Raw genomic sequence first — 25,995 nt, forward strand, 5'->3', positions numbered from 1 at the left:
TCTTTTCCTTTCTTCTTTCTTTGTGAAATATTCAAAGAATAATAAAAAAAGGATTAGAGCATGAAAGTTAAGAGGAGATGTATTGGAAGGAAAATATCGAAGTCAGTTGGAAGAATGTTTGGATGAGGAGAGCTGCCTGTGATTGATGGATCTGGTGACACTGACGATGACTTGATTGCAGGTTATTTTGGGCTGGGAGACCTCTCCTCCTCCTCTGTTCCCTTATTTAGTGCGTGTGGCATTAGTATGACAGGGACCTCCCTCTTGCTCAGGATAGAGCTGCTGTGATTCTGTTCACATCGCACTGATCTGTCAGGTTTCAGTCCACAATGGCTGAAAAGGAGACCAAAAACAACAACAAAGTAGTTAAGAAAGAAAAAAATGCAGAGGGTGAAACAGGTGAAGAGGCTGCCACAGAGAATTTGGAATTCCCTGAGCTGGGGCCTTTTGAAACAATTACAGGGTGAGCATCGAACCTTTTTCTATCTAATAATGCCACTTCAGGAAAGAAGAGCAAGGTAGATATTTGTCTAACTATTGTTAAACATTTTTTTTTAACTCTGAGAAGAATGAACTATTTACCATGCTGATGTACGATACAGAACAAACTTACATCATTGACCAAGATGTGACAGACAAGGTTTAATTTTGACAAGAATGGTAAGAAATATGTTTGTCAGAGAAAAAGTGATTCATTGAATGTCAACTATAGTGTAGGTTACAAACGTTGGTATGCATTGTATTTCAGTAATATTAGTCAATGTTATTTCCATGCTACTTCAGTGCTGGATTAATATGGCAGTGTGTTGGAATTTCAAAACCAATATTACAAGGACACTTACCTGGTATTGAGTCTTACCTACTAGGAGTTCATATTGAGAAATTACAGGAACATTACTGCATAATTTGCCAGTCCATGATGAGTGAGTAACCTGGAGTGTTCTGGCAAAAATGAACAAGTGTGTTTGTACATATTATGCAGAATGTATAATTATGAATCTATATCCTACAAAGCAACAAATTCAATCTTAGTCACTTTGAGATGCAATAAGATGCTATATAGATGCAGAAAGTCTTCTTTATACACTGTATAATGTGCAACCTGCATGAAGTATATGTATCTAAACGTTTATCTGAAGGCTACTACTCTTAATTGTATGTGATAGGCATCAACTGCAGATTCACGTATGTTCTTATAAATACAAATGGAACAAAACTATGCTTTACTGGATGAGGAGGTGTCTGTTCATAATGTATATCTCTGTTAATAAATCCTCATCAACGTGTCTGAAGGCTAGATCCAGGTCTATCCTTCTGTACTAGGATTTTGGGAGTAGAACACCCATGTCTAATACACTGGATGGTTGACTAGATTCATATACAACAGTGGAATTTCATTGATCCCAGGCTTGTTTGAATGAAAATCACACCAGATAATCATCACTATTACTGAGTAGCTCGGTACAATCTCAGAGCGAGTTTCCCCATTTAGTTCAAATGTCTGTATATTCAGATATTTAAATGGTCTAGTCATACTAAGAATGCTTAGTTCTAGTCTATACAGCCATTCTACCCATGATATTTCTCAGGGTTATTATCTCCTTTAAATCTGCTGGAGAACCTGACATAGTAGTGGAGGTACAGGTACCCTGTCTACTTACAAGCTGTAGTTAGTTAGGTGTGCAGCATTCAGCCGAAGGAACTGTGAATTTACAGACTGTAATGTATGTTTTAAAAATGATGTGGAGGAGCCAGTGTTGGATGGGGTGGACAAAGTTAAAGATCACACAGCAGAAGGTTATTGTCCAACAGGTTTATTTGGTTGCCCTAGCTTTCAGAGCACTGCTCCTTCATCAGATAGCTGTGATGAAGGTAACAGCTATCTGATGAAGGAGCAGCGCTATGAAAGCTAGTGCTTCTGAATAAACCTGTTGAACTACAACCTGGTGCTATGTGATCTTTAAATATGTATTAAATAGGCAGTGTGACTCCTAGAAACACTTGGGACTAAATTGTACGTTTGGCTAAGTGTCAGTTTCAGGAGGGTTTCTCTCTGTGAGGTTGAGGGAATTTCCTCACTGCATCTTCCCAAGCTTGTCTAATTAATTACTAACCCAGCCCACTCCTCTTGTCTGATTCTGGCCCCATGTTACTACTTGCCATCGCTGGGGTATCCCAAAGTGGACTGGCATCCCTGGCACAGATGCCATCTTTAAAAGGCCATTGTGAATATGCTCAGTGCACAGCTGCCCTGCACAGTTCCTGACATTTGCCCCAGACATGAGTGTAAAGGGAAAATTAGTACCCCTGTTTATGTACAGGTCTGGAGATCCAGGTGGATGGTCTGGTGCAGAGGACCAGCAGTGGATGCTATGACACCCAATCAGGTCAGTGTAGCCTCAGCCATCTGGAGGAATCCACATCAATGTAGGAAGAAGGTCAATAACCTCCACTCTGCCATCAGTACTGACCCATCCTATCTCCGATACCTTGCATCACTCTACTTCTGCACCTGGACCCACCTCCCACCAAGGGTCATTCTCTATTCCCCTGCAACATTTTCCCTCACTCACTCTCATCCTCCTCAACGCCCAATATCACTAATCCTTCATCCCCTGTGTACTGCCTACTTATTCAATCAGAACAGCACCCCACCTGCACCAACTGTAGGAACTGGGACAGTCACTTTCATTACTGTTAATATCTGCCTCTCTTTCTGGAAGAAACATAACCTGCAATAGGGCAGAAAGAGTCAAGAAAGATAATGAGCTGCCTAGCAATTTGCTCTTCTCTGACTCTGACTGTCCTGATTGACTGACTAACTACATCCAAGCCCCTGGATTGTATGGGAGGCTGCCCTTGACTAACTGTACCTCCTCACTGAAGGCTATTTCCCTCGATGTGACTGACAACCATGGCAAGCCTCCTGGCTTTGTGTCTGTGTTAAACAACAAAGCAATATGACAGTGCTATGAGCCTGGTATCTCTGGCTGAGGGGACAAAGAGGAAAAAGCGATGCAAGGCAGGAGAGCTGTGAGTGTGCAGGTATGCACAAAGAGGGTGAGCCTGTAAAGAGCAAGCAAACTGGCCGTGGTGCAGCTCTCTCCGTCCACGAGCACGCAGTGTCCTTACTGTAGCACCGCAATGACAGTTGCTGATGCAGTCTGAGGTGCAGCATTGAATTGGAGTCCTGGAAGTGGCTTGGAGATATGCCACAAGAGTTCCCAGAGACTGGCACATGTCAGATGCAAATATAAGTGGACATGGGGTTGCTGTGCCTGATGCCCATTGGGTGCATCCAGAGAAGATGGTGTCTAACATTTGAGACTGTTTGGAACAAACAGAAAGCTTGTGCCCAGCTCCAACTTGCCTAGCAAGAATTCTCAATGCCTAGTTTGATCATGGCAGGTGATACTCTAGAAAGCTACATACTACTGAGGTGAGATCTGAAGTTAATTAGTTCATTAACAACCAATAATACTCCTTTCATAAGCAACTTACTGCTCCAGACGAGACTCTCATCTTTACACCTAGAACTTAGTTAAGGAGCAGCGCTCAGAAAGCTTGTAATTTCAAATAAACCTGTTGGACTATAACCTGGTGTTGTGTGATTTTTTAACTTTGCCCACCCCAGTCCAACACAGGCACCTCCACATCTTAGTCAATAGGTGCAACAAACTGTTCCCAAAATCGAAGTAGGCTTTGCTGAACTTTTCATCTGATTCAGCCACCATAGCCCAGGCTGTTCAGGTTCTTCAATAAGATTCCATCATTAAAGAAATTGAGCCCTTTTAAAAAATATGTTATGTCATTGTTTATAATAAAATATGATGGTTGCTGCTGTATTGTGGAAATCCTGATTAACTGGTGAGTTAAGAAGGCTGAGCAACTGGTGACAAAGGAGTTGATTTATAATGACCTTTCTAACACACATGTGAACAGTCTGCTTAAAATAAAATAAAATAATTTGAAATTAATTAAAATAAACTAAATATATGCCAGTGGGAATTTAGATTTAAAGTTCAGACTCACAATAAAGATAGTGGACAGCTTAACACTTTCTAATCAACTCATTCAGAGATGTTATTACTCACCATTGGAATCTAGGCCTCCTGGGTCAGAGGTGGAGACACTACCTCTTCACCACAAGAGCCTCAGGTTTCAGTCTTTTAACGCTAAGACTCAACACTGGCCCCAGCTCTTGGCCTCACTGTGAAATGTGAATCCCTTGAATTAAGTATTGCTGCAATGGAAAAACCGACTGCACTCCTACCTGGGCGGCACCGTGGCACAGTGGTTAGCACTGCTGCCTCACAGCGTCAGAGACCTGGGTTCAATTCCTGCCTCAGGCGACTCTGTGTGGAGTTTGCACATTCTCCCCGTGTCTGCGTGGGTTTCCTCCGGGTGCTCCGGTTTCCTCCCACAATCCAAAAATGTGCAGGTTAGGTGAATTGGCCATGCTAAATTGCCCGTAGTGTTAGGTGAAGGGGTAAATGTAGGGGAATGGGTCTGGGTGGATTGCGCTTCGGCGGGTCGGTGTGGACTTGTTGGGCTGAAGGGCCTGTTTCCACACTGTAAGTAATCTAATCTAATCTACCTATTGTGTAGCCATGTGTTTCTCCAGTTCTGAAAAGGGTCACTGGACTCAAAATCGTAATTCTGTTTTCTCTCCCAGACCTGCTGAGTTGCTCCAACAATTTCTGTTTTTGTTTGTTTCTCCTATCTTTGTGAGTCTGTCTTGTGCTGATGATCCTTTTCCCCATTTGGTACGGCAAAGAAACAAAAGTGGACTGCTGACCTCTAATTATTAAAATTATCTTCATGAAGAAAGCAGATGATGTGGAGGTTAAACTGAAGGGGTGAAGGTAGTCATTGGTAGAATAGTAATGGAGTTTAGTAGTAAACAAACAATCTTACTAAACTTTGAGTCACTTGGTCGAGATAAAATGAACCTGTTGCTAAAATAAGCAAAAGTATAAATAGCAGAGGCACTGGTCCCAAGTTTTCAATTCTTATTGGATTCGAGAATAGTGTGGAGGAGTGGAGGATTATTAATGTTATAGCACTATTCAAGAAGGTGGAGGCCGCTACACTGAGAAACCATAGACTGGGCAGTCTAACATTATGGAGAGGTTATTGGAAACCATTAATATGTTCAGGGAAGCTCATGGTATAAGGAGAAAATGAGGAAATGAATGCAGTCTTAAGTTAGCTACAGGAAGTACAGAATGGTGGTGGATGAATGTTTTTCACACTCACGGTGCTCCTCAAGTGTCAGCTTTGTCTCTATTACGTGTCCCAGATTTGACAAACTAGGTTCACGTCTAGGTAGCAGCATTGTGAGGTTTGTAAATAGCACAAACCCTGGAAAAATATTGGATAGTGATGAAAATAATTTGTGGACTTCGTGATGACAAATGTATGATGGTGAAATGGGCAGAAGCAAAGTGTGCGGAGATCAATGCAGAGAGGTGTGAAATGACACACTTTGCAAGATCTACTTTTGAAAACAGTGTGCTGCTTATTACATGATTTGGAAAGTTTAAATGAGCAGAGAGACCTTCATGTTTATAAACAGAAGTCATTAAAGGTGGCAAGGCAAATTGATTAAACCAAAGCAGTTGAGTTAGAACATAAATGCAAAGAATCCATGCTCAAAACTTATAAAACACTGGAATATTCTGGACAATTTGGGGGAGTACACTTCAGGAAATATGTAAAGGTCTAAGAAAGGATGTGTAGGAAATTCACCAAGAAGTTATGAGGGAGAGGAACTTCAATCATGACATGAGGTTGGAAATTGTTCCCTTTTGAAATAAAGGCTAGAGTGGACATGATCGAGTTTATTAAAAATAGATAGAGAAAAATCACTAGTCGTCATATTTTCAAAATCAGTGACAAAAAACAATTTAGAGGAGAGATGAGAGAAATTGTTTGGAATTTGGAAGACTTTACCCAAAGATATGATGGAAGCTGATGTCATAAATAATTATATAAAAGTATTTAAACAATTTCTTACAAATGAGGAATTTACAGGGTTAAAAAAAGGAGGGATGAGGTGGGATGAAGCAATTTTGTTTTATCGATGAATCAACAGAGGAACAATGGGCTTGCTGGTTTCTTTCTGAGTTGTGAAGGTGCCAGTGTTGGACTGTTAAAAATCACACAACACCAGGTTATAGTTCAACATGTTTATCTGGAAGCACTAGCTGCTCTTTCATCAGGAGATTCTGTAATCTGTGTCAATATGTGTGATCTTCTTGGAGATCCTCTCCACTTTGAGCCGGCAGTTAGTGGTGTCAATGGTAGCCATGATGTGGAGAAGACGGTGTTGAACCGGGGTGTACAAAATTAAAAGTCACACAACACCAGATTATAGTCCAACAGTTTGTTTGGAAGAGCGCTGCTCCTTCATCACAGCTACCTGATGAAGGAGCAACACTCCAAAAGCTAGTGCTCCCAAATAAACCTTTTGGATTATAATTTGGAGTTGTGTGATTTTGAACTTTTTTCTGTGTGATATAGTTTATGATTCTGTATTTCTCATGCTTCATTATTGATGGGATTATATGAGGCTACTAGTCTGAAAAGATCAAATGAAGCGTGCCATTAAAGGGTATGTGCCTCCGAATTGGTCTTGTGTCTGAGAGAATAGCCAAGATGGATCCTTCCTTCAACACTGCCCTTCCTTCCTGCGTGAGGATTGGTGTGTCGACAGTGAAATGCTAATCCTCTGGTGTCTCTTCCTGCCAGCACAGCTGAGATAAGGAAAGTTAAAAATAAATGTGAAATTCCATTGAGATATAGCTGAAAAGCCAGAGCAATGTGTCCCAGGCTTCACTGGAGAGCATGATATGTGATAGAGTAGAAATCTAAAACCCCACGTTGAAACTCTGGTGTAAGGTTCAGATGAAGAATTGAATTGGTGGGCCCATCTTAAACACCTTGCTAATATGGTGACCTTACCATATCACCTGTACTGTGACATTAGAAAAATGTCTCCAACCACAGAGTCCTGTTTTATTGCTCATTATATCTATGAGAGAATGACCTTTAATTTTAAACTGATTTAATTACAATACAACACAATGTGATGACTTTGATCGCATTTTGTGAGACTATTTAATTGCATATAATAAAAAGCCTTATTTGATGGAGATCTTTTTGTCAATTCTGTAAAAAAAAGTCTGAAGTGTTTCACACATGATGAATTGCTTTGTACTACTCTGCTGTACAGAGGGATTTCTTTTTTGACAACTATCCTATACATAGCTGTATATTATTAACAGTGACTAGATAATGGATAATTAATCAGTTTCAGAGTGATTCTGTTTGAGAGGTAATGGTTGTTCAGTTTTTCTTTGAAAAATGCCTTGAGGAAGCCAACAGTTGCAATGAACTAAATTACTCTTGCTTCTGAGTCAGAGGCTTTAGGTTTAAAAGACTGATAGATTAGATTCCTTACAGTATGGAACCAGGCCCTTTGGCTCAACAAATCCACACCAACCATCCGAAGACTAACCCACCCAGACTCTTTCTCCTACCCTACACTGACCCCTGACTAATGCACCCATCACTGTGGGCAGTTCAGCATGGCCAATTCACCTGGCTTGCACATCTTTAGATTGTGGGAGGAAACCCACACAGACACGGGGAGAACGTGCAAACTCCACACAATCAGTCGCCTGAGGTGGGAATCGAACCCGGGTCCCTGGCACTGTGAGCCACCGTGCCACCCCATAGTCTACTCTAGCTTTTCAGCATATAGTCTAGGCAGGCACTCCAATGCAATAATGAAGGAGTGCTGCAATGTCCGAGGTGCCAGTCTTCAGATTCCAGCCTCAGGCAACTGTCTGTGTGGAGCTTGCACATTCTCCCTGTGTCTGTGTGGGTTTCTACCCACAGTCCAAACATGTGCAGATTAGGTGGATTGGGCATGGAAATGCAGGGTTACGGTGATAGAGTGGGATAGTCTTTGGAGGGTCAATGTGGACTTGATGGACTGAATAGCCTGCAAACACACTGTAAAGATTCTATGATCCCACAGGAGAAGAAACAGCGTGAGAATGTTACTTTTCTCCAAGTTGCTTTCTTAATTTAAATAAAGTCAGAAATCACCTGATGCCAGGTTATAATCCAACAGGTTTATTTGAAATCACCAACTTTTGCATCAGGTGAAGTCACTGACTTGTACTTCCAAATAAACCTGTTGGATTATAACTTGGTGTCATGTGACTTCTGACTTTGTCTACCCCAGTTCAACACCGGCACCTCCACATCTTAATTTTAAAAAGACTTAGCTATGCTATAAAAGTCCCACATATTTTAAGGGTTTAGGGTTTCTCTCTTCAGTATATACACTTCCCCACTTAAGGCAGTGTATAAGATATTGAAGTTAATTTTGGTTGTAACAGAAACACACACATACACATGCAATCTCTCCCTCTCTCTCTCTCCAACACAGACACTTCCACACATTCCCTCCTTCTCCCTCACACACACATATAAGTCAATGTGATGAGATTGCGTTTGCAGGCTTGTATTTGCAGATATGTTCTATTTTGTTCAAAAAGCACATAATCAGGAGGCAGTCAGTTAATGTGGCATTTTATAAGTTTTTACTTTGGAAACAGAACCAGTCTGATTCACGGTTGGGATACAGACAGACTCCAACCTCACACTTTTAATACATTGTCTGAGCTGAGGTGTCTTTTTTTTATATACTGATAAAACCTTAAGTTATCTTGGAGCCATGACTTGAAAGAAATTATGGGATTTACATATTAATCAATCGAAACCTCCATTCCCATTCTTAGTGACTAAAGACTTGACAGCAATCTAGGTTTGTTCAATACAATGCATCAGTTGTATGACACTTTGATCTTTTACTATAAATTCTATGTTCTATGATCCTGCCACACTAGCTACCTGATGATGGAGCAGCACTCTGAAAGCTTGTACTTTCAAATAAACCTGTTGGACTATAACCTGTGTTGTGTGAATTTTAACATTAAAATTGATAGCATCTGTATATCATCTCCATGTCCACTTACAGGTTTGTTTTGCTAGTTACAACAAATTTTTTTATGGTTGATTCCTACATGAATATTTTAATATTTATTGTGTTCTAACTGATTAATTATGCTAATTTCCAAATCAAACCTAAATTGCTAACAAAAACAGAAATTGCTGGAAAAGCTCTGCAGGTCTAGCAGCTCTGTGGAGAGAAGTCAGAGTTAACATTTTAGGATCTAGTGATCCTTCCTCAGAATGTCTAACCAGATATCACTACATGTACTCCTTCATTTCTGGCCTCTTGCTTTTCTCCATTTGTGGTAGTAGTGCCTTATATCTGCCTAAATTCTAAGCTGTTCAATTCTCTTCCTAAATATCATCTCTGCCTCTTTCTTCTCATTTTAAAATGCACCTTAAAACTCCTTCTGACCAAGCTGTTGTCTATCTCATAGATACCCTACACAGTGAAAGCAGACCATTCGATCCATCAAGTCCACACCAATCCTCTGAAGAGCATCCAACTCAGACCTAGCTCCCTACCCTATCCTTGTAACCCTGCAATCCCCATGGCTGACCCACCTTGCCTGCACATCTTTGGACTGTGGGAGGAAACCAGAGCCCCCCGGAGAAAACCCATGCAAACATGTGGAGAATGTGCAAACTCCACACAGTCAGTAGCTCAAGGCTGGAATGGAACTCAGGTCCCTGGTGCTGTAAGGCAACAGTGCTAACCACTGAGCTATCATTCTGCCCTTTGGATTAATGTTTCCTTTTGCAACTGTATTTGTGACATTTTAATGTGGTAAATACATTCTCTGTGTGAAACAACGATTATTTTAAAATGTGTTTGATGTGCTTCTGACGCTTGTAGACTTATAATAAGTGCTGTATTGATGAGGTTGAATACTTTTTTTTGCTCTGTCCAATACCTGCTTCTTTCTTTTCCAGGCAACGCATGCCATCTGCTTTCTTCAAATTCCAGTTCAAAAACGTAGAATATTCTTCAGGACGGCACAAAACCTTTTTGTGCTATTCAGTGGAGAAGCAGGGCACGGAATGTGAGAGGTCAGAGGGATATGTGGAGGATGAGCACGCGGGCACCCATGCAGAAAGTGCCTTCTTCACAGATATCTTCACGGAGTGTGATGGGAGCCTGAGCTACTCCATCATTTGGTATGTGTCCTCCAGTCCCTGCGCGGTGTGTGCTGCCAAAATCGCTGAGTACCTGAGCAATTCCCCCAATGTGGAGCTCACCATCTTCATGGCACGCTTGTTCATGTGGGAAGAGGCCGAAATTCATCAGGGCCTACGGCAACTGCAAGCAGCTGGCTGCCGGTTGAGAATCATGAAGGCACCAGAGTATAATTACTGCTGGAACACCTACGTTGACAATGAAGGGGAGGCTTTTACACCTTGGGAGGACCTTCAAGACAGCAGCATATTCTATGAAGAAAAACTACATGAAATTTTACAACAAGCCTAGAAGGTGAGGACTTTGCCAGAATTTTGGCTTGCCACTGTGCTGATGGTTTTGATTTTTACCTCCCAGTCTAGCGTTTACTTTCTTCATTCATTGGTGGTTTGTGTATATTTCTGGCAAGGCCTCCATCCCCAGTAGCATTTGAGTGGACTTGCTACGCTGTTTCAGAGGACTGTGAAGAGTCAACTGTATTGCCATGGGTCAAGCATTACATATAGGCTAGATCAGGTAAGGACAGCAGATTTCCATCCCAAAAGCATATCAGTGAAACAGGTGGATTTTAACAACAAGAAAAAGTAGTTATCACTACTGAGGCCATCTTTGTATTCCAGATGTATTTGTTTAATTTAAATTCCACTAACGTTGAGGGATATTTGAACCCATAGAACATAGAATATTACAGAGCAGTACAGGCCCTTGATGTTGCGCTGACCTGTGAAACCAATCTGAAGCCCATCTAACCTACACTATTCCATTCTCATCCATATATTTATCCAATGACAACTTAAATGCCCTTAAACTTGACGAGTCTACTACTGCTGCAGGCAGAGCGTTCCATGCCCTTACTACTCTCTGAGGAAAGAACCTACTTCTGACATCTGTCCTATATCTATCACCCCTCAATTTAAAGGAATGTCCCCTCGTGCTAGCCATCACCATCCGAGGAAAAAGGCTCTCACTGTCCACCCTATCTAATCCTCTGATCATCTTCTGTGCCTCTATTATTAGATTACTTAGATTACTTTAGATTAGATTACTTTACAGTGTGGAAACAGGCCCTTCGGCCCAACAAGTCCACACCGACCCGCCGAAGCGCAAACCACTCATACCCCTACATTTACCCCTTACCTAACACTACGGACAATTTAGCATGCCAATTCACCTGACCTGCACATCTTTGGAACTGTGGGAGGAAACCGGAGCACCCGGAGGAAACCCACGCAGACATGGGGAGAATGTGCAAACTCCACACAGTCAGTCGCCTGAGGCGGGAATTGAACCCGGGTCTCTGGCGCTGTGAGGCAGCAGTGCTAACTGCTGTGCCACCGTGCCACTAAGTCCACCGTTATGTCACCTCTTAACCTTTTTCTCTCTAACAAAACCAGTTTCTCTCTAACAAAACCAGCCTCTAGTACCTCAGACTTTCTTCATAAGACCTTCCCTCCATACCAGGCAACATCCTAGTAAATCTCCTCTGCACCCTTTCCAAAACTTCCAGATCCTTCCTATAATGCAGCGGTAAGAACTGTATGCAATACTTCAACTGTGGCCGCACGAGAGTGTTGTACAGCTGCAACATGATGTCATGACTCTGAAACTCAATCCCTCTACCAATAAAAGCTAATACACTGTATGCCTTCTTAACAACCCTATCAACCTGGGTGACAACTTTCAGGGATCTATGCACATGGACACCAAGATCTCTCTGCTCATCCACACTACCAAGAATCTTACCATTAACCCAGGATTCTGCATTCCTGTTACTCCTTCCAAAGTGAATCGCCTCACACTTTTCCACATTAAACTCCATTTGCCACCTCTCGGCCCAGCTCTGCAGCTTACCTATGTCCCTCTGTAACCTGCAACATCCTTTGTCACTATCCACAACTCCACCAACTTTAGTGTTGTCCGTAAATTTACCAAAGCTGAAAATGTGTTGCTTGAAAAGTGCAGCAGGTCAGACAGCATCCAAGGAGCAGGAGAATCGACGTTTCGGGCATGAGCCCTTCTCCTGCTCCTTGGATGCTGCTTGACCTGCTGCGCTTTTCCAGCAACACATTTTCAGCTCTGATCTCCAGCATCTGCAGTCCTCACTTTCTCCTCGTAAATTTACCAACCCATCCTTCTATGCCTTCATCCAGGTCATTTATAAAAATGACAAACTGCAGTGGCCCCAAAATAGACCCTTGCAGTACACCACTAGTAACTGAACTCTAGGATGAACATTTCCCATCAACCACCACCCTCTGTCTTCTTTCAGCTAACCAAATTCTGATCCAAACTAATAAATCACCCTCAATCCCATGCCTCTGTATTTTTTGCAATAGCCTAACTTGGGGAACCTTATCAAATACTTTATTGAAATGCATATATATTACATCAACTGCTTTACTGATATTAAATCCACCTATTTGATCATCTTCTCAAAGAATGCAATAAGGTTTGTGAGACATGACCTACACAAAACCATGTTGACTATCCCTAATTAAATTATTCCTTCCTAGATGATTATAAATTCTACCTCTTATAGTCCTTTTCAAGATTTTACCCACCAACCGAAGTAAAGCTCACTAGTCTATAATTCCCAGGGTTGTCCCTACTCCCTTTCTTGTACAAGGGGACAACATTTACTATCCTCCAGTCATCAGGCACTATTCCTGTAGACAATGATGACATAAAGATCAAAGCCAAAGGCTCTGTAATCTCCTTCCTAGCTTCCCAGAGAATGCCAGGATAAATCCCATCTGGCCCAGGGGACTTATCTATTTTCACACTTTTCAGAATTGCTAACACCTCCTCCTTATGAACCTCAATCCCATCTAGTCTAATAGTTTATATCTCAGTATTCTCCTCAACAACATTGTCTTTTTCCTGTGTAAATACTGATGAAAAATATTCATTTAGCACCTTTCCTATGTCTTTGGACTCCACGCACAACTTCCCACTACTGTCCTTGACTGGCCCTAATCTTACTGTAGTCATTCTTTTATTCCTGACATATTTATAGAAAGCTTTAGGGTTTTCCTTGATCTTACTTGCCAACGACTTCTCATTTCCCCTCTGGGCTTTTCTTAGCTCTCTCTTTAAGTCCTTCCTGGCTAACTTTTATCTCTAAAGCCTTCACACCTCATCCTTACATAAGCCTTCTTCTTCCTCTTGACAAGAGATTAAACTTCTTTATTAAACTACAGTTCCCTTGCTCGACAACTTCCTCCCTGCCTGACAGGTACATACTTATCAAGGACCCGCAGTAGCTGTTCCTTGAATAAGCTGCACATTTCGATTGTGCTCATTCCCTGCAGCTTCCTTCCCCATCCTATGCTTCCCAAACCATACCTAATCGCATCCTAATTGCCTTTCCCCCAGCTATAATTCTTGCCCTGCGGTATATACCTGTCCCTTTCCATTGCTAAAGTAAACATAATTGAATTGTGGTCACGATCACCAAGGTGCTCACCTACCTCCAAATCTAACACCTGGCCTGGTTCATTATCCAGTACCAAATCCAAAGTGGCCTTGCCACTTTGGGACGTTACGGTGGCACAGTGGTTAGCACTGCTGCCTCACAGCGCCAGAGACACGGGTTCAATTCCCACCTCAGGCGACTCTCTGTGTGGAGGTTGCACATTCTCCCCGTGTCTGCGTGGGTTTCCTCCGGGTGCTCCGGTTTCCTCCCACAATCCAAAAATGTGCAGGTTAGGTGAATTGGCCATGCTAAATTGTCCGTAGTGTTAGGTGAAGGGGTAAATGTAGGAGAATGGGTCTGGGTGGGTTGCGGGTCGGTGTGGACTTGTTGGGCCGAAGGACCTGTTTCCACACTGGAGGGAATCTAATCTAATCTCTTGTTTGCCTATCTGTATACTGTGTCAGGAAACCCTCCTGCACACATTGGACAAAAACTGACCCATCCAAATTATTCGAACCATAGTACTTGCAGTCAATATTTGGAAAGTTAAAGCCCCCATAACAACTACCCTGTTATTTTCACTCCTATCCAGAATCATCCTTGCAATCCTTTCCTCTACATCTCTGGAACTTTTTGGAGGCCTATAGAAAACTCCCAACAGGGTGACCTCTCCTTTCCTGTTTCTAAATTCACTATTTATTACTTCAGGAGATGAGTCCTCATCAAATGTCCTTTCTGCCACTGTAATACTGTCTTTGACTAACAATGCCACATCCCTCTTCTTTTACCACCTTCTCTGATCTTACTGAAACATCTAAACCCTGGAACCTGCAGCAACCATTCCTGTCCCTGTTCTATCCATGTCTGCAAAATGGCCACAATATCAAAGTCTCAGGTACCAACCCATGCTGCAAGTTCACCCACCTTGTTCCATATGCTCCTGGTGTTGATGTGGACACACTTCAAACCACCTTCCTGCCTGCCAGTATACTCCTGTGACCTTTAAACCTTATTCATGACCTCACTACACTCCAGCTCTTGTACACTGAAACTATAATTCAAGTTCCCACCCCCCTGCTGAATTATTTTAAACCCTCCCGAAGAGCATTAGCAAATTCCCCCCCAGGATATTGGTACCCCTCTGGTTAGGTGTAGACCATTCTGTCTGTAAAGGTCACACCTATCCCAGAATTATCCAGGTATGTGAATCCCTCCCTCCTGCACCCTCCCTGTAGCCATGTGTTCAACTGCTCTCTCTCCCTATTCCTCATCTTGCTAGCACGTGGCACGTGCCCATATGGCTAATGCCCATGTTCAGGGCATTAGCCTAAATCTTCTGGATTACTAAGCCAGTGACATTATCACCATACCACCCTCTTCCCTTGGCACACTTACCTATTGGTATTGATCAACGAAAGATAAGGAACATTAAAAATGCCAACGCTACTAGTTTGGTTAATGTTCCATTGACTTAGCACCAATATATCAGAAAATAAAGAGTTTGAACTCTACACCAGACAATCCTGGTGAGTGGACACCACAGCTCTTACTCTGAACCCTATTTAATATTTAGAAATCATATTTAATACCCAAACTAATTATAAAATATAGGAGTCCATAACATTATCCTGCCGTGCAAACTGTAAGTCTAAATTGATATAAAAATTGGAGCCATTGAAAGAGTTTCATATTGTGATTTGATAGACTGACAAGCAGCCTGCAAATTTGTCTATGACTTCACACTGTTGTCTGAGGGAAGAATGTAAACACTGGAAAGCAACCCCAGGAATGGATATAAAATAAGTGCATAGGAAATAAGGGTAGATCATGGAATGCCGCCATTTGACATGGCCCTGACTGACCTCCTACCCTACCTTCATTTTCCCATGTGTTTCTCATATCCGTCCATTCCCTCAAAGATAAAGATTTAGTGATTCCACCTATGAATATGCTCAACAATTGACCATTCACAATTTACTGTGTTAGAAAATTCCTAAGATTCACAATCCTTATTGAGAAATTTTATCCCCACTCTTACTCTAAATTCACCAACCAGGAGGAGTAATCTTTTTGTGTCTGTCTAATTTTGAGCCTCTTCAGAATCATGTATATTTAAATCACCTCTCTTTTCACTTAAACTATAGAGAGCAGAGACCTAATTAACTCATCATCTTCCCATCATAGGATGACCTGTCACTTCAGCACACAATCTAGTAAACCACTGGAATACTTTCTGTTCATATTTTTCTCATTGTGTTTCTAAATGGCAGCATTTGAGGCATATTTTAAACTTCCCTTTCCCTTGCTTCCAGGACAAATGAATCCTTTCTAAGATATAAATACCAAAATTGTATTGTATTTCAGGGATGAGCTTAGCAAAGTCCTTCACAAATTCACAACCGTTCTCCTTTTTGTACTCCCTTACTCTAAAGACCAATATGTAATGATTAGATTACCGACAGTGTGGAAACAGACCATTCAGCCCAACAAGTCCACACTGGTCTTCCAAAGAGTAACCCACCCAGACCCATTTCCCTCTGACTAATGCACCTAACACTATGGGTAATTTAGCATGGCCAATCCACCTGACCTCCACATCTTTGGACTGTGGGAGGAAACCCACGCAGACACAGGGAGAATGTGCAAACTCAACACAGACAGTCACCCAAGGCTGGAATTGAACCCAGGTCCCTGGTATTGTGAGGCTGCAGTGCTAACCACTGGACCACTGTGCCACATTTATCTTCCTCCTTAATTGTTTAATGTTTCTGCAAGCCAATTTTCAGCATTGAATTTTCCCTACATGATAAACATCAGTTACCTTGTTGCCAATTCATATAACTAGCCTTTATCTCTTTGTAGTCTATTTGTGTCCTCCTCAAATTACTACCTGGCATTACATCATCAGGAACTCTTGGTCTCTCCATCCAAATCATTAATATAGATTGTAAGCTCAGATCCTTGAGGTAATTATTGACAACGTCTGACAATACCTTGATTTATCAGTTGATTAAAACCACCTTAATATCAGACCCCAGTCTTTTCTAGACACTTGGTGTCATGCTAACTGATCTGGGGTTCCCTGTTTCTATTCCTCCTCATTTCTTGAATCACGGTGTTAAAGTTGCTGGCTAACGAAGGCTTTTGCCTGAAACGTCGATTTTACTGCTCCTCGGATGCTGCCTGAGCTGCTGTGCTTTTCCAGCACCACTAATCCAGAATAAAATTGCTAGCTACCAATCACAGAGGCCTTTCCACCATCCAGGGAATTTTGGAAAATCAAAACTCGTGCTTTACCACCTTTCTTGTTTCCTTTCTTGTGCAAACTTTGGACAGTAAAACAACAGGGCAAAATCAGTAAACTGTTTATCTGACTATGAGTATTTGCAATATGGCTCGTGGACAACTAGTACAAAGGAACACATCTTCCATCATTTTTACTGTGAGATCAGCAGTGTTGTACGTATATGTGATTTTTCCTCTCAATTACTCTAATGTGGCCTTGTTTGTGGTTTGTCAAAATAAATAGTTAATTAATAGGCTATGATAGCAGCAAGCACAGGTCTTGTGATACAATGGTAGCATTCCTAGCTCTGAACCAGAAGCTCTGGGTTCAAGTCCCAGTCCAGGACTTGTTGGCCAAGAGGATTTGTTCATGACATGGCCAAGCAAATTGATTATTAGGCCTGTAAGTCCTCTCAGTATGGCAGACGATAACAGTGGGGGTTCTTTCTGATTAGCTAAACAGGCAACAGTAAACCACTGCAGTACTTTGTCCATTAGCGTGGAAACAAATCATATCCTTCCAACTTGCATTGAACCTCACTGGAGCACTGCAGCGGGCCCAAGACCTTCATACCCGTTATGTCAACTTACTTCCTACTTCCACTAACTACACCATTCTCCTTCACCTACTATACCAATTCATTGAGTATCTAGAATGAGTGAACCGCCAACAACTATCAAGAAACTCAACATCAATCAGGCCAAAGCAACCTGCTTGACGGGTACCCTATCCAGCATCTTCAACATTCATTTCCTTTACATCACTATGTGGTGGAGCAATGTTTACAAAACACACAGTGACAACTCATTAAGGTTCCTTATACTGTACCTTCAAACCCTTGATCTCTACCAGCTAGAAGGACAAGGACAGTAGATGCATGGGATCAGGGGCTACTGAAATCCGAAGCTCAGGGATGGTTACTGTGCTTGGGACTGGGTTGTGGGGTGTTCAGGTCAGAGGCTGGGGATATGAACCAGGAACAGCACCTGGTCTCATGATGTCTGTCCCTAACACACTGTGAGTGTTCCTATAACCCAAGTTCTGCAGCAGTTTCAAATTGGCAGCCCATTACAAAATTCCCAGAAGCAATTAGGGAAGGACAAGAAATGGTGGCCTAGCCAGTGATGCTCTCATCCCACGAATATTTTTTTAAAATATCCAAAAGTACTTATGCATGTAGGAGAAAATATCATTCTGCTAGTTAAATTGTTAAATTGCAGACAACCCTACATTTGAAAAGCACTCTAATGCATCAATATACAGTTGACTTTTCTGGACACTTATTGACAGTCCTTGACATTTTCCACAGAACGGGATAGGACTTATCCCATGACCATTTCTGCAGAGGCCTGTTACTTTTCCAAAGGGGTACCTTGTCTATCCAAAAGAAACTAATCTACTGGTCTAATCACCACAATCACATTCCAAACATTAGGGAATGCATGATCTGATTTCATTGAAAGCAGGTGGCCATGTCAGTGTGAACAACTGGAAATAAACAAGAACCCTTCAATCCTCAGAGATGCTCTCTCTATGTCCTGGTGAAAATGGGGCCTAGTGTACATTGACATTTTTTTTTGTTAATGTTTAACCTGCTACACTGTGTTAAAAAATAACAGTCATACAATTATTGATTTTTCTGACTAGACTTGAGAATGATTTGAATTGTACAAAGCCAGTGTGGGATGTTAGTGCTTTCAGGTTTATTCCTGTTTGGAGTGAGAGCAGCTTCTGGTTATGAATTAAAGGCATTACTTCGGAATACAATGTTAATAAATGTGAATTCATGCATTTTGGTAAGAGTAATAGTAAAAAGGATTATTACTTGAATGGTAAATAGTTGCAGTATGCTGCTAAGCAGAGGGGTGTGGTTCCCTTGTGCATGAATCACAGAAGGTTGGTCTGCAGGTACAACAAATAATTAAGAAAGCAAGTGGAACTTTGTCCTTCATTGCTAAAGGGATGGAGTTTAAAAGCAGGGACGTTATTTTGCAGTTGTACTATAGTCATTGGAATTCAGAAAAATTAGGAGAGATATTGTAGAACATATAAAATTAGGAAGGGAATAGATAGGTTAGAAGTGGAGAAAATGTTCCCACTGGTGGGTGAAGCTAGGACAAGAGGGCATAGCCTCAAGATTAGAGGGAGCAGATTTAGGACCGAATTGAGAAAGAACTTCTTCACCCAGAGGGTTGTTAATTTATGGAATTCTTTGCCCAGTGAAGTAGTTGAAGCTATTTCAGTATACATTTTTAAAGCTCAGGTCTATTTCTTTAGACCAATAAAGGAATTAAGGGATATGGTGAAAACATGGGTAAGTGGAGCTGAGTCCATGAAAAGATCAGCCATGATCTTATTGAGTGGCGGAGCAGGCTCGATGGGCCGGACGGCCTACTCCTGCTGCAAGTTCTTATATTCTTATGAAGTACATTGTAGAATATTAAATGCGTGAACATAACTGTGATTGTTTTGCTGCCATGCTGTAAGTCCCTGGTTACACTGCATGTTGTGCAGGCACTATTAGAAGTTTCTAACAGCACTCAGAAGTGTTCATAACTATAATAAAAGCAGCCAATTGACATTTCAGCTTGTTTGCCAAATCAGTAAGAGCAAAGCTGAGTACATGTTTTGGAGGGAACTGGGAGAATACACTCTGCTGGAAGTTATTATAGTTAAATGTATCTTATGGAAAAGGAAACCAATATTTTATTTGCAACCAATTGGACTGCTGTGAAAATTATTTAATTATAAATAATTTGGTGCTGCAGTTTACAGTTGGCAATTATTGACAGTTTGAATGGAAGCATGACACAGTGACAGTTTTTGCATTTCAAGCACTTCCTTTCATACTGAGAAAGCTTTGAAAACCTGTAAAATGATGTCTTCAATTGAATAAAAAATAAAGATCAGGATAGGGAAAGGTTATTCTGCTCACTGGAATTCATCCATCTGATACTGTAATATTGACTTCATAATGACACAGTGTTCAAATGCACTTTGACTATCCCAAATGCTTGAGTAGTGAGGTTTTTTTTCCACTGCTGTTTACATTATTTTTTCACTTACTTAAGTTTAAGTCATCTCGCACATTTTCCTGTTATATTTGAAGGGAACAAGTTGGATTTGACATTGAATATTTAATGTATCTCAGTGATATCACATCTTATTTTCCACTCAATATATTTAGTGTTTCCAAATGTTCCCACTTCCTTTTACACTTCAAAACAGTGGAATAATATAATTAGCATTGGAATAAAGTAAATAGAGTAACAACTGATCCAGTCCCCTCTATAACCACAAACCCGGCAGCAAACATTGGCTAATTTTTTTTGTTGCTCTTACGGGTCAAATCCTCTGACTGACTGCAACCAGATTCACAGCAACTTTACCTGCCCTGTCTCAATCTCATTTTTATTGGGCTTAAGCCTGGCAAAGTAAGCCGAACAACATCAGGAGCATGACTAGGAGCTTTCATTAGGGATGGGATGAATGGACATTTTTAAAAGTATCTGCAGATCAGAGAAAACCTGTGGGTTTTATAAAGGGGAGAATGTGTCTAATGAACTTAATTGAATGTTTTTGAAGAGGTGACTAAAATAGTGGATAGGATATTCATGCTATTTATTTAATCTGACAACACATACTGATAATGTCCTTCATAGAGTCACAGTGTCATAGAGATGTGCAGGACGGAAACAGAACCTTCGGTCCAACACGTCCATGCTGATGAGTTATCCCAACCCAATCTAGTCCCACCTGCTAGCACCCGGCCCATATCTCTCCAAACCCTTCCTAGTCATATGCCCATCCAAATGTCTCTTAAATGTTGCAATTTTACCAGCCTCCACCACTTCCTCTGGCAGCTCATTCCATACATGTACCTCTGTGTGAAAAAGTTGCCCCTTAGGTCTCTTTTATATCTTTCCTCTCTCACCCTAAACTTATGCCCTCTGGTTCTGGACTCCCCGACCCCAGGGAAAAGACTTTGCCTATTTACCCTTTCCATGCTCCTCATAATTTTGTAAACCTCTATAAGGTCACCCTTCAGCCTCCGACACTCCATGGAAAACAGCCCCAGCCTGTTCAGCCTCTCCCAATAGCTCAAATCCTCCAACCTTGGCAACATCCTTGTAAATCTTTTCTGAACCCTTTCAAGTTTCACAACATCTTTCTCATAGGAGGGAGACCAGAATTGTACGCAATATTCCAACAGTGGCCTAAGCAATGTCCTGTATGGCTGCAGCATGACCTCCCAACTCCTGTACTCAATACTCTGACCAATAAAGGAAAGCATACCAAACGCCTTCTTCGCTATCCTATCTACCTGCGACGATTCCACTTTCAAGGAGCTATGAACCTGCACTCCAAGGTCTCTTTGTTCAGCAACACTCCCTAGGACCTTACCATTAAGTATATAAGTCCTGCTAAGATTTGCTTTCCTAAAGTGCAGCACCTCGCATTTATCTGAATTAAACTCCATCTGCCACTTCTCAGCCTATTGGCCCATCTGGTCAAGATCCTTTTGTAATCTGAGGTAACCCTCTTTGGTGTCCACTACACCTCCAATTTTGGTGTCATCTCCAAACTTACTAACTTCCATCTGCCACTTCTCAGCCTATTGGCCCATCTGGTCAAGATCCTTTTGTAATCTGAGGTAACCCTCTTTGGTGTCCACTACACCTCCAATTTTGGTGTCATCTCCAAACTTACTAACTGTACCTCTTATGCTCGCATCCAAATCATTTATGTAAATGACAAAAAGTAGAGGGCCCAGCACTGATCCTTGTGGCACTCCACTGGTCACAGGCCTCTAGTCTGAAAAACAACCCTCCACCACCATATTAGACTGTTAAATGAAGTTGAATATCATGAAAATAAAAGCAAATTATTGAGCTGGTTAGGATGTGTGGCTGAGCATCAGGACACAGTTTGAATAATAGGTAGATACTCTACTTGGCAGAATATAACTAATGTTATTCAGAAGGATCTGTGTGTGGAACCTCAATTATTCATCATATTTTTAACAACTTAGATGATGATAGAGAAAGCCACGCATTCAAGTTTATCAAATCGTATGAAGATCATAAGCAATGTTGATGAAAGAAAGAGATATTGACAAATTAAGTGAATTGCAAATCTCTAGTGAATGAATATCACTATAGAGAAAGACAAGGTCATCCACTATGGAACTTACATGGATAAATTACTGTTCAAATGGTGAAAATCTTGAAACAATGGAGATCCTACAAGAATTAGTTGCCCATGAGCACAGATTGTGATGGACAGATATAGGAAATAGTCATAGGCTAATGGAGCACTAGCCATTATGTCTGACCTGCTGCGCTTTTCCAGCAACACATTTTTAAGCACCGATCTCCAGTATCTGCAGTCCTCACTTTCTCCCATTCCAGGTATCAGTTTAGTAAACCTGCTCTCAATTGTCTCCAATGTAGTCATAAATAATAACAGGGAACATATTTCTATAGTTTTTCAGATGATAGAAGTTAATTTATTTGGTACAGGCTACAATCAAGCTCTCAGCACGAAGTAGGATTGTCACTTTTGTTATTTTGGTCATACTGGGAAACACCCAAGTGTAGTTTTAGAGTTTAACTCTCCTATCCCACAGAGCCCTTCCCTTTGTTGCATTGTTACATGTCATGTGAGCCTCTCACATATCTTTGTATAATTTCAGCTGTCTCTTTAGATATTTATAGTTCAGCCTGTTTAGGGGAGGGTACACCAAAGACAGGGTAATCCAGTCAGGACTCCAATAAGGATGGAAACTTTTCCAACTATGGGATAGCGATGAGTTGGCTGCAGCTGGCAGTAATAATCTACTCTATATATGGGTTTCTGTGCAAATGTGTAACAACTTGAAGCTTGTGTGCTTATGATAGGTGCAGCATGAAATAAACAGGAGTTGCAAAGCAGTGCAGCAACCATGTAACCCTGCAAGCCGTCCGAGCAGATGCATCCTTTGTTGCAGTCTTAGCTCAACAGTGGCACTCTTTCTTAATGAATTAGGAGGCTGAATGTTCAAACTACCCTCGAAAGTCAATCTCTGCTGCTCACTCAATACAGTACTCAGAGAATTGCTGTATGGTCAAAAGCTGACTTTCAGGTGTGATGTTGAATCAAAGGCCTGCCCTTCTCTCTGATGAATGCAAAATAACTCATCGTATTTTTCACAGAATAGTAGGATGGTTCACTTGGTGTCCCAGCCAACATCTATTCCTCAACCAAACGTGACTAAAAGAAATCTCCATGCTGCTGTTCATGCTATTCATTTCACTGTGTGCAAATTGTCTGTTGCATTACTCTATATTACAATGGTAAACACACTTTGAAAGTTCCTTACTGGTTGTAAAGTATTTTGTAACATTCAGAAAGCAATTTTAGGAATGCAAGTTGCTTTTAAAAATTCTAATATCCTAAATGTAACTGCAGTGAAAAAAAAGCTCCATAAATAATATCTGTTGGGATTGCAACTAAAGTGATTTGTGTTCAGTTCAAATTATGTGTATTTAAATTATTTTTAAATAAAATAGATGGGCAAAGGAATACCGCATTGACCATCATCATATGTGAAATATGCCTTAAATAGATTGCTACTTATTATAGTTATTTATTCGTGTAATGTGAACATTACTGGTCAGTTTGCTGGGCTTGTTCAGGGAGCAGATAAGAGACAACCAAACTGTGAGTTTGGAGCCACATATAAGTCATGTAAAACTGCAGATTTTCTTTGCTAAAGGACATTTGTGAATAAGATGGAGCTTTATAACATTATGGTGGTTTTTTATTCCAGATTTATTAAATGAAATTAATCTAAATGCCCTCAACTGCCAAGATAGAATTCAAATATATCTTCAGATCACCAGTCCAAGTCTTTTGAATTATTTTGCTACTATAATCAATGAATAAAGTGTTCATTTAAGGAAAATACATTTGCTTCAAAATAAAAGCCCAATAATTAGCTTGCAGAAGTTTCCAATGCTCTGCATTCACTGCTATTTAAACAGTAATTATATACTTTTCTTTATTATAGAATATGGGTGCTGTATGCCAATCACTTCAGTAGCCCAACGGGATGCTGTGGGACATCTAGGAAGAAGCAGAACTCATTTATTGTATTTCATTTGGACTGAACTGAAAGGATTTTCTTTAACATCTCTTACAATATAACCTAAGATTGTTGTCTCCAATTTCAGTTCATTGCAAGTAGTTCCTGTACCTTAGGACAGAAGGTTCGGGTATGCTGATGCACTATTAATTCAATATAGGTCTGCCTCACAAACTGTAAAGTTTATGTTCATGTAGGTTTAGAATTTGGTAGTAAAATATTATTTCACATAGTGAACATTAATCATGTAGCAGACATTACAGCTGCCAATATAGGATTATATTAGATATCCAAAATATGTTAGTTGTCATTGACACTGTGTTTTACAATAAAATATTGACTGCCTACCTTTGTGCTTCTCAATTCTTTCATAATATGGTGAAGTTATCCATCTTGTAGAAATCAGCTGACATTACCTTTAAATGATTCTTCTTCAGGAATAAAACAATATGCATTTTATGGAATAATATACTTGAAGTTGAGAACAGACCTCTAAGAGATTCTTGCAAGGATTTCATTTCCATCCCAAATCTGACTTAAAGTCATGAATTTCAAACTTTTCGCAAAGAGTTCAATCAGTTCATTGTTATATTTTGCTGATCGCTAAATAAGATAAAGTATATGTAAAAAGGAGGACAAACTGCTATTCTTACAATTGAAAAATAAACAATCAAAATAGAATTCCTATCAATAAAGAACAATTACAGTCTTAAAAAGCACATAAGGCAGCAATAACTGTTCTTTAATAGACCAATACATTTATTACATCATATGTGGTTTAGTCATTCATTCTCGTTATGTTCTTATAGGTGACATGGTCTTTTATTTAGAAGGGGCTATCTAACATTGCAATACACTGTTGCTGCGCCCAAGGTCTGAAGTTAATTGTGCTATCTGTGTTGATTTTACCTGAGTTCTTCAGGGAAAGCAGCTGAGAAATTCTCATTGGTATCCACACTCTTGTGCTAGCAGGGATGGGTGTGAAATGGAGTCAAGTTATCAAAAGTTCATGCTCATTGCCTAGCCTTTAAATTATGGAATCATCTTCCTTCATTTCTCCATCTTTCTGCTTTACTTCAAGATGTTCTTTAAAAGCCACATTTTCATCTGAGCGCTTGGTCATCTGTCCTAATATTGCCTTGCAAAGCTCACTATCAAATATTTCCATGAAGTGCCTTGGGGCTAATTTACTGTGTTAAATGTGCTTTTATTAATACAAGTTGTTATGCAATAAATCAGTGATGATTGAACTAAACTTAGCCTAATGACAAGAGCAAATTACTTCAGATGCTGGAAATCTGAACGACAATAGAAAATCTATAGCAACAGTAGAGGGAGAATAAGTTAACATTTCAGGGCCAATGTCCTTTTAATTTGCAGTGTTTTGTTTTGAACCAATTAATGGCGTCGGATTGAAATAGCTTGTTACTTTTAGGACGATATTTTTCAATGGACAATGCAACAGGGTTATCAAGCTGTTTTATGTCACTAGTTAAAAAACACAATCAGAAATAGAATGCCCAGCAAAAGTGTTAATGCAAAGCATCAGATGGCTAAATACAATGGACTTATGTTAAGGGTGACTGAAACAGGATTTTATTGAGATATTCAAGATCTTTAATTTCAATAAAACTGGGAAATTTATCATGATTAGATACAGCTCAGGAAAACATTAGGTAGAATGATCTAGCTTACTGTGTAATTTCATACATACAATGTATGATTGGAATGAATTGCCTTAAGAAATTATCAAAGCTATTCAATGTGGAATCATAAAACAGGGACAGGCCTTTGGCATGAAATCAATTTAGAAAGACAGACATGAACTTTGTATCCTGTGTTGGGTCAGCCAGACAGGAACCAAAAAGCATTCCACTCTGTCAACTTATTGTGCCAAATAATTGTAACACATAATGGTTACACTTTGCTTGTGGGTCATAGCTTCCATATTACAGCCTACA

General features: G+C 40.5%; 1 protein-coding gene across 1 annotated transcript; it reads left to right on the forward strand.

Moving 5' to 3' along the window:
• Positions 1-239: 239 nt before the first annotated feature.
• apobec2a (apolipoprotein B mRNA editing enzyme, catalytic polypeptide-like 2a) lies at positions 240-24,379 on the forward strand. The gene is made up of 3 exons (XM_043716962.1): positions 240-463; positions 9,964-10,501; positions 23,960-24,379. Exons 1-2 carry the CDS (start codon positions 330-332, stop codon positions 10,496-10,498), a joined length of 669 nt encoding a protein of 222 aa, XP_043572897.1. The 5' UTR covers positions 240-329; the 3' UTR covers positions 10,499-10,501; positions 23,960-24,379.
• The last annotated feature ends 1,616 nt before the right edge of the window (positions 24,380-25,995 follow it).

This window comes from Chiloscyllium plagiosum, chromosome 26, assembly GCF_004010195.1.
Source record: "Chiloscyllium plagiosum isolate BGI_BamShark_2017 chromosome 26, ASM401019v2, whole genome shotgun sequence".
NCBI classification, from domain to species: domain Eukaryota; kingdom Metazoa; phylum Chordata; class Chondrichthyes; order Orectolobiformes; family Hemiscylliidae; genus Chiloscyllium; species Chiloscyllium plagiosum.

Bases quoted from the DNA above. Each gene is read 5' to 3' on its own strand.
- apobec2a (XM_043716962.1), top strand. From the start codon at position 330: ATGGCTGAAAAGGAGACCAAAAACAACAACAAAGTAGTTAAGAAAGAA. The intron at 464-9,963 runs GTGAGCATCGAA...TTTCTTTTCCAG, and splicing joins CCTTTTGAAACAATTACAGG to GCAACGCATGCCATCTGCTT.